Raw genomic sequence first — 14,055 nt, forward strand, 5'->3', positions numbered from 1 at the left:
AGTACAAAGCACATACATTTGATGACATATGCATCGTTATCGATAACAGCAACGGGCATGATAGCTTGCAAACGGATCAAGCTCCATCAAAAATAATTATATTTCTGGTATTTTATTTCTGGTATTTCTGGCAAAGAACGCTATCAATTGACCACCCCAGCCATACAAGATCACACCTCCCGATATGCCAATTACGATATTACAACCGGCCGCAGCGCCAGCATATGGCCATGGAGATGACACATACGACTCAGACTCAGATTCGGACGGCGGGGTCGACCTGCAAGGCGACATATCTATGACACGCCCAGCGAAGCGAGCTCGAAGGACAGCCGGCTACTCGATCGTGACGCCCGGCGAAGTGATCACAGAGGATCCGCAATGGATGCGGTAAGATAGTATACACAGCTTCATCCTATAAGCGAGGTAGAAGAAAGAAAAGGCTAATGCAATATTGCTTTCACCTACTGCAGAGGCCATGGCACTTACACCACAACCGACCCCCCCGCCATCGTATCCTCCGTAGCTGGGACCCTCGCCAAGACCAACAAGCTACTTTCAGTGCGACCTCTACGCGCGCGATATACCCCCGAGATCGGTGACCTAGTCGTCGGACGCATCGTCGAGGTCCAGGCGAAGCGGTGGCGCGTCGATGTCGGCGCCTCGCTCCTCGCGCAGCTGCCGCTTAGCGCCGTGAATCTGCCCGGCGGCATCCAGCGCCGCCGCACCGAGACCGATGAGCTGCAAATCCGCACCTTCTTCTCTGAGGGTGACCTCCTGGTCGCCGAAGTCCAACAGCTGTACGGCGATGGCGGCGCCGTCCTGCACACCCGCTCATTGCGCTTTGGCAAGCTGCGCAATGGCGTCTTCATGGCCGTCACGGGCACAGGTGGCGGCGGCGGCGTCGTCCGTTCCAAGAGACAGACCTTCATCTTGGACATAGGCCGTGCCGTTGGCGGCGGTGGCGCAGCGGCCGACGACGCCGAGAAGGTGGACGTCGTGTTGGGCGTCAACGGGTACATCTGGATCAGTCGGCACATGGAGGGCGAGGGGGCAGCGACGGAGTCGTCGGGGCCGGGCATCACGCGCATCGAGGAGAACGTGGGGCTCAACGTGTACTCGAGCCAGAACGACACGATACCCCCGGGCACCATGCGCGAGATCGCCCGCGTCCGCGGCGTCATCCAGGCCCTCATCGAGCACGGCCTGCGCGTCGACGAGGAGATGGTGGTCACTGGGTATCACGAGGCTGTTGAGATAGCGAGGGCTGACGGTGATGGAGACGACACGCTGTATTTGGGAGGAGAGAGGGGCAAGAGGCTGGCTGAGACGCTTACGGGGCGGTAGGGACGATCCCGGGGTAGTGATTTGGCTACGAGGATGAAGAGGGTTAGGATTTGAGTCTATCTGAATAGGTACCCACCTAGGTATGCATACGGTATTGATATCCAACCTACTAGGTTACCCAGGTGCTTACTTCAGTGTTGAGGCTCTGTTAAAAGATACCTACTACGCAACATTGCCATCGAAAGGGCTAGGACCCCTAAATCAGCTAGTTTCATAAAAAAGAAAAATGAAAATGAGAGATGAGATACCACCACTTCTATACTTCACTCGTTGATCACCTATCTCCAGTATCTCGATCTGGATATATGTTTGGGGTCTTGCACATACAATACACTCCATGGCCAACCACCTAGGTAGACCGTTTACTCATTCTAGACTACACGACTCCCTTACATAATCCACACATCATTATTTTCTCTAAAGTCAGTCACCTTCCCTTGCTACTTACCTACGCAGCTACATAGGCACTGATTTCTATTTCTTTGCTGCTTTGGCTCTGAATATGTTCAAGCCAACTAGACCCCGCAGAAACAACCTACTATCTACAGCACACACACTGTTGCAACACAATACACCGACGATAAAAGCTTGGAAGAACGGCAACGCGTGTATGTGTTAAGTAAATCTAGGCAGCTACCTAGGTATGTAGGCAGTATTATCCTACTTAAATGAGGAGAGCGCATCGAGGTATTGCTCGTACATGCATTAGGTAGGTCGTGATGTTGCGATATTAGTCAGCCAGACCAGATGCATACATATGCACCTATGCATAACAGGGGACCTATTAAGGGATGTTGGTTGTTGGTTGTTGGTTGTTGTTGGTCGTTGAAAGAGGAAAAAAAGGTCAAGACGAAACCAACAAAACAATGAAGAATAAACGAAGCGCCTTTCCCTTTCCCTACCCCTCTTCTTCACTATTACTCATCTAATCAAAATACCCATTTCCTCCTCCAATGCTTTTTCAGTCTAGAATATATATGAATCAGTGGCTATGCGACAAAAGAAAAACAGCAAAAGATGAGGATGAGGAGGAGGTAGAGGGGAAATAATTAACAAGAATGATAGGTAAGTAGCGAAAGAAGAAGAAAAAGGGAAGGAAAATAAAAATCCATCACGACCTGCGGTACCGGGAATACGCGGCGTACGAGGAGGCGAGGACAACGAGGCAGCAGCGGAGCAACAACGCACCTTTGGCGGAGGAGGCGGAGGCGGGGCCGCCGAGGCCGGTGACGAGCCAGAGCCAGTAGCGGAGGCCGGAGATGGGGCGGCCGTCGCGGTCGAAGCTGGGGCGCGGCGCCGTCATCCACATATGGCGCTTGAAGTCGGGCGCGGAGAAGGGCGGGTAGCGCACGCGCAGCAGGTTGTCGGCCCAGCCGGGGACCTCGACAATGGAGCGGTGGTGTGTGAAGCAGTCGAAGGATGAGCGGCCGTGGTACGAGCCCATGCCTGACTGGCCGACGCCGCCAAAGGGTATAGTTGGAATGCCGGCGTGCATCCAGGCGTCGTTGATGCTGGCGCCGCCCGAGGTTACGTTGTTGATGACTGTAGCCGTCAGAGTTAGAAGACTGGGAAAGGTGGGAAGCCCTGGACAACTTACTTTTCTCATTCTCGGCTTTGGATCCGAGTACCATGAGGGACAGGGGCGTCGAATCGACCATGTTCATGATCTGGATGGCCTCGTCGACGGTGTCGTAGGGCATGATCGACCAGACCGGGCCAAAGGTTTCGTTCTGCATCACGGGATCCTCGATAGAGTCCACCAGTATGACGGTTGGCGCAATGTATAGGTCGGATCTATCCGTCTCCCCACCCATGACAATCTTGCCGTTGGTCGTGTCTATCAAGTTTTTAATGCGGTCGAACTGGTTCTCGTTGATGATACGAGCATAATCCTGGCTCGCCTTAGGGCCATCAGGATAAAACACTTTTTGTTGTACGAGCAGTTGCTTGATGAAGTCCTGGACAATGTCTTTGTGGACGAGCACGTAGTTCTGCGATAAGCAAATTTGGCCGGCGTTGTTGGTCTTGCCCCATAGAAGACGTCTAGCGGCCAAAGCTAGATCGCTGGATTTGGAGACGAAGGCAGGATTCCGGCCACCGAGCTCGAGGGTGATGGGTGTGAGTGTCTCAGCGGCCTTTTTGGCGATGATCTTGGCCACAGTGTTTCCTCCGGTGTAAAGAATCTTGTCCCACTTCTCCTCGAGTAGGGCCGTGGTCTCTGGGATGGCTCCGTTGACGACGAAGAAACATGACGGGTCAAGGTACTTCTCGACCATCTCCTTTAGGACCATGGCAGTGGCAGGCGCATTCTCGGAAGGCTTCATGATGGCGGTGCAGCCCGCAGCAATTGCGCCCATAAAAGGGGCGATATTGAGCATCATAGGAAAGTTGTAAGTGCCAATAATCAATACGGCTCCTAGAGGCTCCTTTTTGACACGAGGTTTCATGGGCATGAAAGTCCATGAATACTCCATGCTCTTCTCATCCTTCGCCCAGCGCTTCAGGTTCTTAATAATCACATCGAGGTCCTGAATCACATGGTGGATCTCGGTCAAAACCGCCTCACCATTTGGCTTGCGAAAGTCCTTTTGCAAGGAAGCCTGGAACTTCTCACTGTAATCCGTCACGCCCCAGTAGAGCTTTCGAAGCTGAACAAGACGCCATTCGACATCCTTGGTCTTTTGGGATCGAAACGACTCACGGGCCGTGGCGGCAATCTTGGCGATATCATCAATTGACGTGGCCTCGAACGGGGGAATCTTGATATCAGGCTTCATGGTGGCAGATTATTAAGGAAGAATTGAGATAATTGGATGTTGGGGACATGGAGTTCAATTCAACTTCAAAGTCTCACTAAGATCTCAACCTTGAGGACTTGAATGAGACACTGAGATCAACAACATTGAACTTGGAATATTTACGTTAATTACGTTAACTAATAGTTAATAATCAATGGACGGATCAAATGATGCTTTCCAGGTTTTGGTCCGATGTCATTGGTACCTGGTTGCTCAGGCATAGTACATGAATGTATTTTTACTAGACATTTGCGTGGGAAGGTACTTGATAATTGAGCTTTTCTACTTTTATCGTCGGACTTGCAGGGATAGGTCTCTTAGATACGTTACAGTAAACCTCGGCACCTTCAATGCTGCTTTTTTAGTCTTAGATAACTAGTTAATCCCCATAATTACACATTCACGGGCAGCACGGAGTCCGGCATGTGTGCAACACCGTAATTAGCCATGTCTTTGGACTGTTTAAATACACTGTGGCTACCCAGGTACGTAAATTCTATGCACAGACCACATGATAGTGCCCTATCCGATAGCCCCACTTGCAGCTTTTTCGATACACCAAAAAGTTCGAGTCGAAATTGTAACGAAATTCTTATTTTTTCCCTTTTCCTCATCACGGATCACAACGATTTCCCTCACCCAAAATTTCACCCTCAACCAAATCCTATCTCTAGACGCAGGATTCGACCTCTTTGCGTTATTACCAGAAATCATTAGCAATGGCTCCCCAGGCAGTATGTATAACTTGACACCGCTTTGCTGTTGGCCCAGTCTCTCTGGCACTCAGCGAGATCATGGCGTGAAGCAGTAGGCTAAGGTCAATTTTCATCATGTAGAAGAAATCCGGCAAGCAGGCCAAGACGACGAAGAAGGTAAGTCGCAATCAAACCGGTTCCATTTCCTAATCCTATTTGCGATCAAAAATGCTTACATGCGACACAGTTCGTCATCAACGCCCAGCAGCCCGCTAGCGACAAGATCTTCGATACCGCCGCTTTCGAGAAGTTCCTCCAGGACAAGATCAAGATCGATGGCCGCACTGGTAACCTCGGCGACACCATTGTCATCCAGCAGGCTGGCGAGGGCAAGATCGAGATCATTGCCCACAATGAGCTCTCTGGTCGATACCTCAAGTACCTGTGAGTCTTTCCCCATTCGATAAGCATACCCAATATCGCAAAATTTGATACTAATGCTCGTTGCGTGTAGGACCAAGAAGTTCCTCAAGAAGATGCAGCTCCGTGACTGGCTCCGTGTGGTCTCGACCTCCAAGGGAGTCTACGAGCTCAAGTTCTTCAACGTCGTTAACGACGAGGCTGATGACGATGAGGACTAGACTAGAACTTGTCAGTGTCATATTAAATCAAGGGAAACAGACCGACGATAGTGCATGGACTCGGCGTAGGACATACACTTCTATTTTATCATAGATAGATTTGGACTTCTGGAAAGAACTCCAAAATCCGAAATCCGAAATCTGCCAGTGAAAGCAAATATTTTCAGTTTTCGCCTGCATCGTGAAGTGGTGACTAGTATTACTCTCTTATACATATTCTCTGTTCGTATTGGTAGTAGTTCATGGTAATGCCCTCATGACACCTTCAAATGCGACCAGCGCCATGGCATTGGCGGGAAATGCTCTTAGAAAACAAGGCACGAATCCTCTCCAATATCCTTTAACACCAGCATCTGCATACACAGCTTTGGCCGCCTGCCCCCAATTCCTAAACCTTGGTGTTCCATCGTTGAGCTTTCCACCCATTGGATCCGTCATGATACGTTGCTTCACCACATCGCTCGGATAGCTCGTCAACCAGAAAACCTGCGCGCTCAGCCCGCCCGCCCAGAAGTTGATCGCGGGCGCGCTGAGCGTGGTCCGATCACTCATTATGCGCGTGATCACATCGTAGGAACCCCACCAGAAGAAGAAAAAGGAGCGGAATAGCAGGGTAGCAAAAAACCCCTTGTACACGCCGGCGACGCCGTGCGCGCCGTAGATCTTGCGCACGCAGTCCAGCGGCCCCGAATACAGCCGCTCCGACTTCTTGGCCGCGTACTGGATCTGCAGGCGCGCCTTGATGTGCTCGACGGGCGCGGCGATGAAGCTCACGGTGGCGCCCGCCATGACGCCCGCGAGCCCGTGGCCGTACGAGGGCAGGTGCGCCGCCGCGTGCGAGGTCGCGGCGATGGGGCCCTCGGTCTCGGGCTTAACGGTGCTGGCCCCGGGGTGAGAAGGGGTCAGCTGGTGCTGGAAGACGTGCTCGGCGAGCAGGCGCCGGTACACGGTCAGCGAGCCGAGCATCACGGAGTCCATGAACATCCAGCCGACTAAGGGTGGTGTCGCGCCCTTGTACAGGCCCCGGACCCCCTCGTGCCGCACCGTGGAGACGAGGCATTGGAGGGGCCCGCTGAAGCGAGACGGGTCGGTGGTTTGGAGGCGCACTTTTATGGTGTCGAAGGGGTGGCCGACTGGGATGGGGGGTTAGCGGTTGATATTATTTTTTTTCTTTTTCTACTTCCGTGATTTATCTTGAAAAATTCCCATCGGAAACTCTCGTCGCAAAAAAAGGTTGGGACGGGAAGTTACATACCCGTCAGCTTGGCAATGCCGGAGAAGACGCCGGCCACGAAGCCCTTGTAGTTCTTGTTGGCCTCTGCCGGCTTGTGCTTCTGCTCGGCTGCCATTTTATGGTTGTATGGACTGGCTACATTGGGGTAATGTGTCTATGTAGGTGGGCACAGATGCGAGACGAGGACAAAGGAATTGGCTGGATATGAATGGGGGAAAACGGTGACGTCGAGATATTCCATAGTAGCAGGTATAAGTATTACTTAGCTGCCTAGTAGCCCTGTAGTGACACCATTCGTTTTAGTTAATAGTTAAGAGGAAAAAAAAAGAAATGAAAAAATTGAGCTCCGGGTTCGCCAGCCATCCGAATTGACGCCGAGACCGGCGGCCGGAGTTAATCTTCTTTAACCCCCGGCATGCGCCGTTCTGTTTTTCTTCCCTTTTGTGTCTTTTTTTTTTTTTTTTTTTTTTTTTTTTCTTGAAGGATGTTGAATTCCACTCTAGGCTGCTCTATTTGTCATCCAAGAGGATTCATGGATGTAAGCACAACTACTCTAGAATTTGGGAATTTCTTTATTAGATTCAACCGTACCCAAATAAACGATCGTAGGTGAAATTGGCCTAACCGTGACCCATTATTTACTCTGTTTGCTTCCTTGACTCCCTCCCTCTATAAATACGAATAACTTCAAATTAGCCATTACATGTTGACCGGGTCGTTGGATGTCACGACCTGGTAATCCAGCCTGTCCCAATGAATGATCTCAACGCCGAAATAAGCGGCGTTCTTGTCTCTCAGAAACGTCACGATCTCCCTACACGCCTCGATCCACAAATCCTCGTCATCGATGTCGTACTCGCGATCGTCCTCGCTCCAGGCCACTAGCATTATCGTGGGCACGTTAGCCGCATCGGACCCTTCCAGTCGTCGGTAGGCGCTCTCGAAGTTGATGGACCACTCTTCCTGCAGCCCCACTTTCGAGCCCAGGAACTTGTCGTTGGCTCGAAGCTCCTTGATGGTCTCCTCGAGGTCGCTGTTCAGGTGCCGCTCCCCGTCCTGCGCGCACCATGGCTCGAGGTTGGGGTAGCATACGCGCTTCTGCTCTTCATTCGAGTAGGGTGTGGCCGCGGAAACCATCCATTCCTCATGGCGGCTCTCCGGGGCTAGCTTGCGATAGCTGAGCGGGAAGGTTTGCGCTCTGTCGAACATTTGAAGCGGTGAGATTTCGTTGCTATGAAATCTTGTGTGTTCTGTTGAATTCAAGCCTGGGTAGTCAGGGAGGGGTAAGTGGTGGATGAGAGGCAGTTGTGCTGACGCTGACGTGACACAACCAAAAGTAGTCACGGGTGTTGCATTGCAGGTATGATCAAAGAGCCGCGATGATACTCTGCTAACGTCGATGTTCCTTTGTTCTTAAATCTCACATCTCTCTCTCTCGGACTCTCCCCCGGCATTGTCAAAAGGGAGGGAGAGATAAAATCCCATTGTGTCCTCACTTTTTCTTCAATGGCTGGGCTATCCACTTGCTTGATGTGGAAGATTAGACGTTATTTCCCGATTGTAAATCGGCCGAGCCACAATGCGACAACCAAAAGGGTTCATGTAAGGTAGAGTAAGCTTGGGACCCAGAAACGAAAACCACGATAGGCTACTAGGTACACACCGCCTGCCAAAGCGGGACTCTTCCAGCAAGATTCTCTCCAGATTACGATGGGCTGGGGAAGACTTCCCAGGCTTGTAGCAGAATCATGAGCTACCGAGGTAGCTGTTATGTCTTGCACTGGTGGGCCTTCAATAGACGATACACGAAATAAGTCTATTATTATAAGAGGGAGCAGGGAATCTGGTGAAGGGGCCAGCATTCCATGAAATTTTCAAACTCGGAGACTCATTGAGAATGTCATCAAAAGCTAGAATTATATACGTGGATATAGCCAGTGAGCTCTTCTTTCCCAATTCAGGGGCTACCTGATTAATCCATGGTATAGTGCAGAGCCGTCCGCGGTTCTGCCATACAAGGTATTCATATACCAGGTATTTTCATCGTTTTGTCTCTGTAGAAATGAGAAAATCATGATTATTGATCTTGATGTTTTGCGTGTACGATCCTAGGGAGGTAAACACTGGGTCTCTATGCGATGTTGTTGGTACGAAAAGAAAGGGGGGTGAAGTTTGCTATAAAAAGGACAAACTAGACTTAGCTTTGACCTTAGTGCATGTTTCCACTAAGCGAGCCCGGAGCAACAAATAGAAAATAAAGACGCAACATACCAAAAGTAAAAAGGTTCATGGATAAAAAGAGTAAAAAGGCTGTTTGACTTGAGTTATCTCAAGCCTCAATCTACTAATGACCACCCTGGGGCTCGAACCCAGAATCTCCTGATAACCTGAACGATTCATGCTTGCACATGTTCCGTCGTAGTCAGACGCCTTACCATTGGGCCAAGCGGCCTTTGTATGATTGATTTGTGGATGTGTGACAGGAAAATTCGGTATATGAATAGTACTAGGTACGTAATGAGTGGCCTACATAGTACACTAAGGGAATATAGTGCGTGGAAAACTCTTTTTTTTCTTCCTTTTTTTCGTTTCCAACACTAGGTACCCTGGATTTAGCCTCCTATTTTTAGATTTAATTTTTCTTTTTCATCTTTGATGTCTATTTATTGTTCTGTTTAGGAAAACATTACAGCGAATCATACAAGCTATTGCATTGCAAATTTCTTCGTCGGAGATAGAAGCCAGGCTTAAATGTTTCTCAGGGGTATGTTGACCACTTGACTCGCGTCTCCCTTGCGAAAGAACCAATCTGAAACGACAGAAGGCAGCCATGTAGACGAACCCTCAGTTTCGTCAGACGTCGGCTCGTTATGAAATCCCGCAAAGGTTAAATGTTCCAACTTGTGGATAATATTCATGACTGTATCTAGGTAGATCCGAAAGGTTAACAAGCCTTCGGTGTCCGTTTCGAAAAACCTTCAGCAGCGCCCAAAGCACTAGGAATATGATAACCTAAGTGCTCTCGTTTTAGATACTGCCATTGGCAAAGGGGTTGTGGGCCAACTTACTGGGAGGTACGAAGATAGGAATGGGGCCGCATAAAAGCCCGACCATAAGGTAGAACCGTTGACTACGACAAAAATGAGTAGACAGCCTGACAAACTCAAATATGCTGTAAGCGGCTGCCCATTACTATAATATGGATAGTCATCTTCACCCCCGCGGTTCGACATGCATGAACCTCGTGAGAAACAGCCCGGTTGTATTATATCAAACTCACCAATGATAGTATTGAATGAATGCCCAGCATTGGCAAGCCCAGACGATAAGCGCACCAACGCTGTCCATCGCTGAGAGTATGTCGACAAACTGGGTAACACTTTGTTAAGGAGGTGTTGAAAAAGCGCTGGGGCGTGGGAACTCGCGCTGCCAATCCCGGGGGCAGTTCTCCCTGCTTGCCTATATAGCTGTAGGAATGGCGCCCACGCGAAAGCAAAAGCAGAACCCGTCATGGCCCAAATGGGAACTCGGTAACTGTTAGTCTTCCCAAACCAAGTGAGCACGTTAATGTACCAGTCTTTAGAACCACTCTGCAGCTGGTTCGTCAGGCCAAATAATGTTCTCGAAGCGAGATACAGATTCGAAATCGCACATGTAAGAGCGGTGAACAAGAGGAAGCCGTTGAAGGTTTTTGCTAGTCCGGGAGAACTGTGCTGGCTGGCATCAATGACGAAGGCTGACTCGGTCTGGTTGGGACTGGCACTTGCTTGATCGAGCCTCATCATACTGGGCGGGTTCAGGTAGATGGGTGTTTGCTCGAGCCAGCTAAACCGGGGGAGGTTGCAGTCTCGAGCGTCAACGCCGAGAGAGATGAAGATGCCGCTCTGCGTGTACGTTCTGGCTGCGACGGGGTCGTGGTAAGTCCACGGTATTGTGCTGTCCCAGTCTAAGATGTTGGTATGAAGCATTTGGTTTCGTTGGAGTAGACCTGATTAACAACTTACTTGAATGGTTGAAAGTAGTCCCATCGACGGGCATGTCTCCTTGATGACCTATCCATCCATTGGCTTTAGTGCCACTCCCAGATAGGGGTAATTTTAAGTTGAAGACCTGGAGAACAGAATCAATGCAATGAAAATAATGGCAAAGAAAGTTAACTTGATGGCACCTGTAGCTACTTCTATCCATCCATAGATCTATGCGGAATGGGTTGTTAGCTACCTAGCGCGCAGCGATAAAGACTCGGTAGGTGTTTTTCTTCATAGTTTTCCCAAGTACCTTTGGGCCAGGTATGAAGAACCGACCCATATTCCCTGCTTTATTGGTCTCGGAATGGTTCGCTCACTCTTTCGAATAGTCCCCGACGCCCATCCACCCTAGTTCGAGGTACGTGAGAACAACGCTTATGATACACCCCAAAGACCAAATATCGTTCTTTTCGGTCATTATCGACATATTCTTCATGGATTCAGGTCCCAGGTAAGTGCTGTCAACCCGAGGATTCATCGCATTCACGTCGCTTTGGAACGAAGAAGAATTGCTGTCTGTGCCGTCCGTTTCGGTATGCGGGCGCAGCGACTTGATGCTGGATATGCCGAAGTCGCAGATCTTCCATATGAACTGGCTGCTGTCTCTGTCGTCGGGAAAGACGAGGATGTTTCCTGGCTTGAAGTTCCTGTGATAGCAAATTATGCGCCTGTGGTTGCGGTCTGTCATCCCGGAGTGCAGGAACTCCAAACCATCCGCCAGGCTCGTTGCGCTTCTCAAGATATTTGCTTTCTCGGTAGGCGTGTTGACGGGAAAGGGGTGCTTCTCCATCCATACCCCAAGGTCCCATTGCGAATAGGGCATGAACAAACTAAACTGGCTGTCGCCCAGTTGAAGACCGTCGAACGCCTCGAGGATGTTCTCGGACTTTCGCAGCGTAAAGAATATCTGTTTGATATTCTCGATTTCCGTCCTGAACTCGTCTCTGTTCTTGAAGTCTTTCCGCGCCATCGTTATCGGCTTCACATTCACCGACGAGGAGCGTGGGTAATACAGGTGTCCCGCGGCAATTTCAAACCGATAGACGCCAGTTCGTTCCTTGATTGGAGACTTTGACTCGAGTACATAAGGGAGTCTTTGGCTTCTGCTGTCGAATAACTGCGTGTAATCCCCCCCCACAAGCGTAATAGGACAAAAGCATGGTTGCGTGTCTGGAAAGCTTTTATGCCTGGGTCGTTATTGGTGCCAAGTATCTGCGCAAGTTGCTCACGGTTGACCGGTAGGCGACCAATCTTGGGGTCTGTACTACGGCGAACGGACCAGGCGTCTGGGGAGCACGGGAGAAATGTTTGAATAAACCCTCTAGCAGCCTCCCTTGTACAATATGCGTAGATTAAAGTGGCCAAGAGGTCATATGAATCTCCTTCTTCTATCCTCGATATCAGGATATCTGTGGTGATACCGGGCCCGAAGTCATCTTCTATGGAGATGTCAGGAGGTACGAGGGCCCGAAAGAAACGTCTTAAGTAACATGACTGTAACACCTCCCGAGCTGTGCCATTCCTAGCAAATTGCGATTCAGGGGTATCCTTTCTTTCAAGTTTCTCGAATCAGTTTGTGCAGCTCGTTGAGCATTCCGTCGTACGCATGCGAGGCAATCCTAGCAAGGCCAGTTGGGGGAGATGGCTGTAACAGCCTCCCGCCGAGCGCTTAGGGCTGGGGCAGGCTTGTTTATTAACCCACATATGGTGTTACCTAGGGTGTTGAATTATGATTGCGCTGGTGGGACTTGGCGAAATCGTTACACGCATCATGAACTTTTATATAGTATTCTCCCTTTCTACAGATATCATATATTCACGGGTGCAGGGTTGCGTTTGCTTTTCATGTGCAGACATGGGTAGATTTGCACTTTGGTGTCACAAGCTGTAAGACACAAAGCCCGTTGAGGTATTAATTTTCTTTTCAGCTGATAAACAAGTATCCTACAACCTTTAGGTAGTAGGGATGGCCTGGGATGCATCCATAGATGTATCTCAGCGGTTGTGGCATGCTTTGCCTCGCCCCTGCGCACTGGCATAGCTAGGCAAGCAGGCTGCATACACTAGGTACCTACAACGTTACAGAGTACATTTAAGAGGTAGTACATGCATGTACTACTTTAATTTGCCTTCAATGTTGGTTTGTAATACCCCAGTCGCCTTGTTCCTTGAAGGGTACCTAGTATTTAGGTGAAGGATCAACCTGCTGATACTTACATATGTAAGGATTTTGAGCCTCAGTAATACGAATAGTATCTATGTACCGGCACATTCATAAGGAGCTAACCTACCTAGGTAGATACAATCATTATTATGATGAACTGCCTTTCTTTCAGGTATCTACCTAGGTAAGTAAGTACCTATGTTACCTATGCTAAGTATGTTATGATTTCAACGCTGTCGTGGAAGTCAGTTGCCCTGAATCAGGCCACTGATAACTCAGACGTGAGTTGGGAGTAGTGACTAAGTGACAGCAGGCTATTGTGACTGCCCAGGCGGGTTACTATTGAAAATGATAAAACTGATGAAGTGACTATTGAATTAGTAGCTTGTGGAAATGCATCACTGACGCCTTGTCGTTTGTTCATATATATATGTACCACCCAGCTTCTTCGTCTCCCCCCTGCTCCATCGCCCCCAACAACGTGTCAAACTTGTCCAAAGGTGGTAACCAATCCCTGGAAAGCCTTGAAAACGATTCATTACATAAACGAGCGCCTCATCATGGCTAGCCCGCAACATGCCCTCAGAGATGACACACTTGACGCAGTCCGTAGCTTGATCGGCCCATGGAATGGGCTTAGTGTCACGTTCCGAACGCAAGAAGTAGGTACTATACCTTACCAGTACTACTGGGCCAAAGTCGACCCGAAAAGGTTGATTACTCGAGGCTCCAAGCTATGGGAGGAAGCCCAACGGCTGACATTCGTACCTATCATGCACGTACAACTCCCAACGACCACCGGCCCTCTCATGCTCCACTCAATCATGAAGGCAGTAGAAGAAGTCATTGATAAATACATCAAGATCTTCCGAGAGGGCTCAGAGTTATATAGCGTAGGCCAAGGTGTCGATCCTAGCCAGATGATGGTTATGTTCAAGCCGTTCAACGTGTCCCTCGGCCCTCGTAATACTGTCGCAATACTCCCTCCTCCGCCATCGGAACTTCTCCAAGTAGAACCAAGTTGGAAATTTAGACGCAACTTGCCGCCGAAGCAGATTATACAGCTAGAGAATATGAACGACCCGAAGAGGGAGGAGTGGGAAAGAGAGTGGGTTGAGTGGAATGCTGCGAGAGCTGCTTAGTGTTAC

The 14,055-nt window shown here is 49.7% G+C and overlaps 8 protein-coding genes and 1 non-coding gene across 9 annotated transcripts; 3 read left to right on the top strand and 6 right to left on the bottom strand.

Moving 5' to 3' along the window:
* Positions 1-55: 55 nt before the first annotated feature.
* GGS25DRAFT_382331 (uncharacterized protein) lies at positions 56-1,903 on the top strand. Its single transcript, XM_049258271.1, has 3 exons — positions 56-390; positions 474-1,427; positions 1,490-1,903. The coding sequence occupies exons 1-2, from the start codon at positions 185-187 to the stop codon at positions 1,345-1,347; spliced, it is 1,080 nt and encodes a 359-aa protein (XP_049114933.1). The 5' UTR covers positions 56-184; the 3' UTR covers positions 1,348-1,427; positions 1,490-1,903.
* A 555-nt stretch (positions 1,904-2,458) lies between these two features.
* On the bottom strand, positions 2,459-4,124 carry GGS25DRAFT_523939 (aldehyde dehydrogenase; the record flags this gene model as incomplete). The annotated part of the gene is made up of 2 exons (XM_049264510.1): positions 2,459-2,889; positions 2,945-4,124. The coding sequence occupies 2 exons, from the start codon at positions 4,122-4,124 to the stop codon at positions 2,459-2,461; spliced, it is 1,611 nt and encodes a 536-aa protein (XP_049114934.1).
* Positions 4,125-4,864: 740 nt separating this feature from the next.
* GGS25DRAFT_523940 (ribosomal protein L22e) lies at positions 4,865-5,481 on the top strand (the record flags this gene model as incomplete). The annotated part of the gene is made up of 4 exons (XM_049264511.1): positions 4,865-4,879; positions 4,982-5,017; positions 5,088-5,284; positions 5,355-5,481. The coding sequence occupies 4 exons, from the start codon at positions 4,865-4,867 to the stop codon at positions 5,479-5,481; spliced, it is 375 nt and encodes a 124-aa protein (XP_049114935.1).
* A 240-nt stretch (positions 5,482-5,721) lies between these two features.
* On the bottom strand, positions 5,722-6,830 carry GGS25DRAFT_515196 (mitochondrial carrier; the record flags this gene model as incomplete). The annotated part of the gene is made up of 2 exons (XM_049263057.1): positions 5,722-6,614; positions 6,737-6,830. 2 exons carry the CDS (start codon positions 6,828-6,830, stop codon positions 5,722-5,724), a joined length of 987 nt encoding a protein of 328 aa, XP_049114936.1.
* Positions 6,831-7,354: 524 nt separating this feature from the next.
* Positions 7,355-8,118, bottom strand: GGS25DRAFT_382421 (uncharacterized protein). Its single transcript, XM_049258272.1, has one exon. It carries the CDS (start codon positions 7,922-7,924, stop codon positions 7,415-7,417), a length of 510 nt encoding a protein of 169 aa, XP_049114937.1. The 5' UTR covers positions 7,925-8,118; the 3' UTR covers positions 7,355-7,414.
* A 945-nt stretch (positions 8,119-9,063) lies between these two features.
* On the bottom strand, positions 9,064-9,167 carry GGS25DRAFT_t78. The gene has a single exon. It is a non-coding gene; the product is annotated as a tRNA-Arg (tRNA).
* Positions 9,085-10,839, bottom strand: GGS25DRAFT_500501 (uncharacterized protein). Its single transcript, XM_049261860.1, has one exon. It carries the CDS (start codon positions 10,681-10,683, stop codon positions 9,712-9,714), a length of 972 nt encoding a protein of 323 aa, XP_049114938.1. The 5' UTR covers positions 10,684-10,839; the 3' UTR covers positions 9,085-9,711.
* GGS25DRAFT_500502 (kinase-like domain-containing protein) lies at positions 10,826-12,093 on the bottom strand. The gene has a single exon (XM_049261861.1). It carries the CDS (start codon positions 11,711-11,713, stop codon positions 11,057-11,059), a length of 657 nt encoding a protein of 218 aa, XP_049114939.1. The 5' UTR covers positions 11,714-12,093; the 3' UTR covers positions 10,826-11,056.
* A 1,374-nt stretch (positions 12,094-13,467) lies between these two features.
* GGS25DRAFT_523944 (uncharacterized protein) lies at positions 13,468-14,049 on the top strand (the record flags this gene model as incomplete). Its single annotated transcript, XM_049264512.1, has 1 exon — positions 13,468-14,049. The coding sequence occupies one exon, from the start codon at positions 13,468-13,470 to the stop codon at positions 14,047-14,049; it is 582 nt and encodes a 193-aa protein (XP_049114940.1).
* Between the last annotated feature and the right edge of the window lie 6 nt (positions 14,050-14,055).

The sequence above is a fragment of the Hypoxylon fragiforme genome (assembly GCF_022984875.1).
Source record: "Hypoxylon fragiforme strain CBS 206.31 chromosome Unknown GGS25scaffold_7, whole genome shotgun sequence".
In the NCBI taxonomy this organism is placed as follows: Eukaryota; Fungi; Ascomycota; class Sordariomycetes; order Xylariales; family Hypoxylaceae; genus Hypoxylon; species Hypoxylon fragiforme.

Excerpts from the sequence above, each read along its gene's own strand:
- GGS25DRAFT_382331 (XM_049258271.1), top strand. The coding sequence starts at position 185 with ATGCCAATTACGATATTACAACCGGCCGCAGCGCCAGCATATGGCCAT. Across the intron at positions 391-473 it reads GAGGATCCGCAATGGATGCG|AGGCCATGGCACTTACACCA; the intron begins GTAAGATAGTAT and ends CACCTACTGCAG.
- GGS25DRAFT_500502 (XM_049261861.1), bottom strand. The coding sequence starts at position 11,713 with ATGGCGCGGAAAGACTTCAAGAACAGAGACGAGTTCAGGACGGAAATC.
- GGS25DRAFT_500501 (XM_049261860.1), bottom strand. The coding sequence starts at position 10,683 with ATGCTTCATACCAACATCTTAGACTGGGACAGCACAATACCGTGGACT.
- GGS25DRAFT_382421 (XM_049258272.1), bottom strand. The coding sequence starts at position 7,924 with ATGTTCGACAGAGCGCAAACCTTCCCGCTCAGCTATCGCAAGCTAGCC.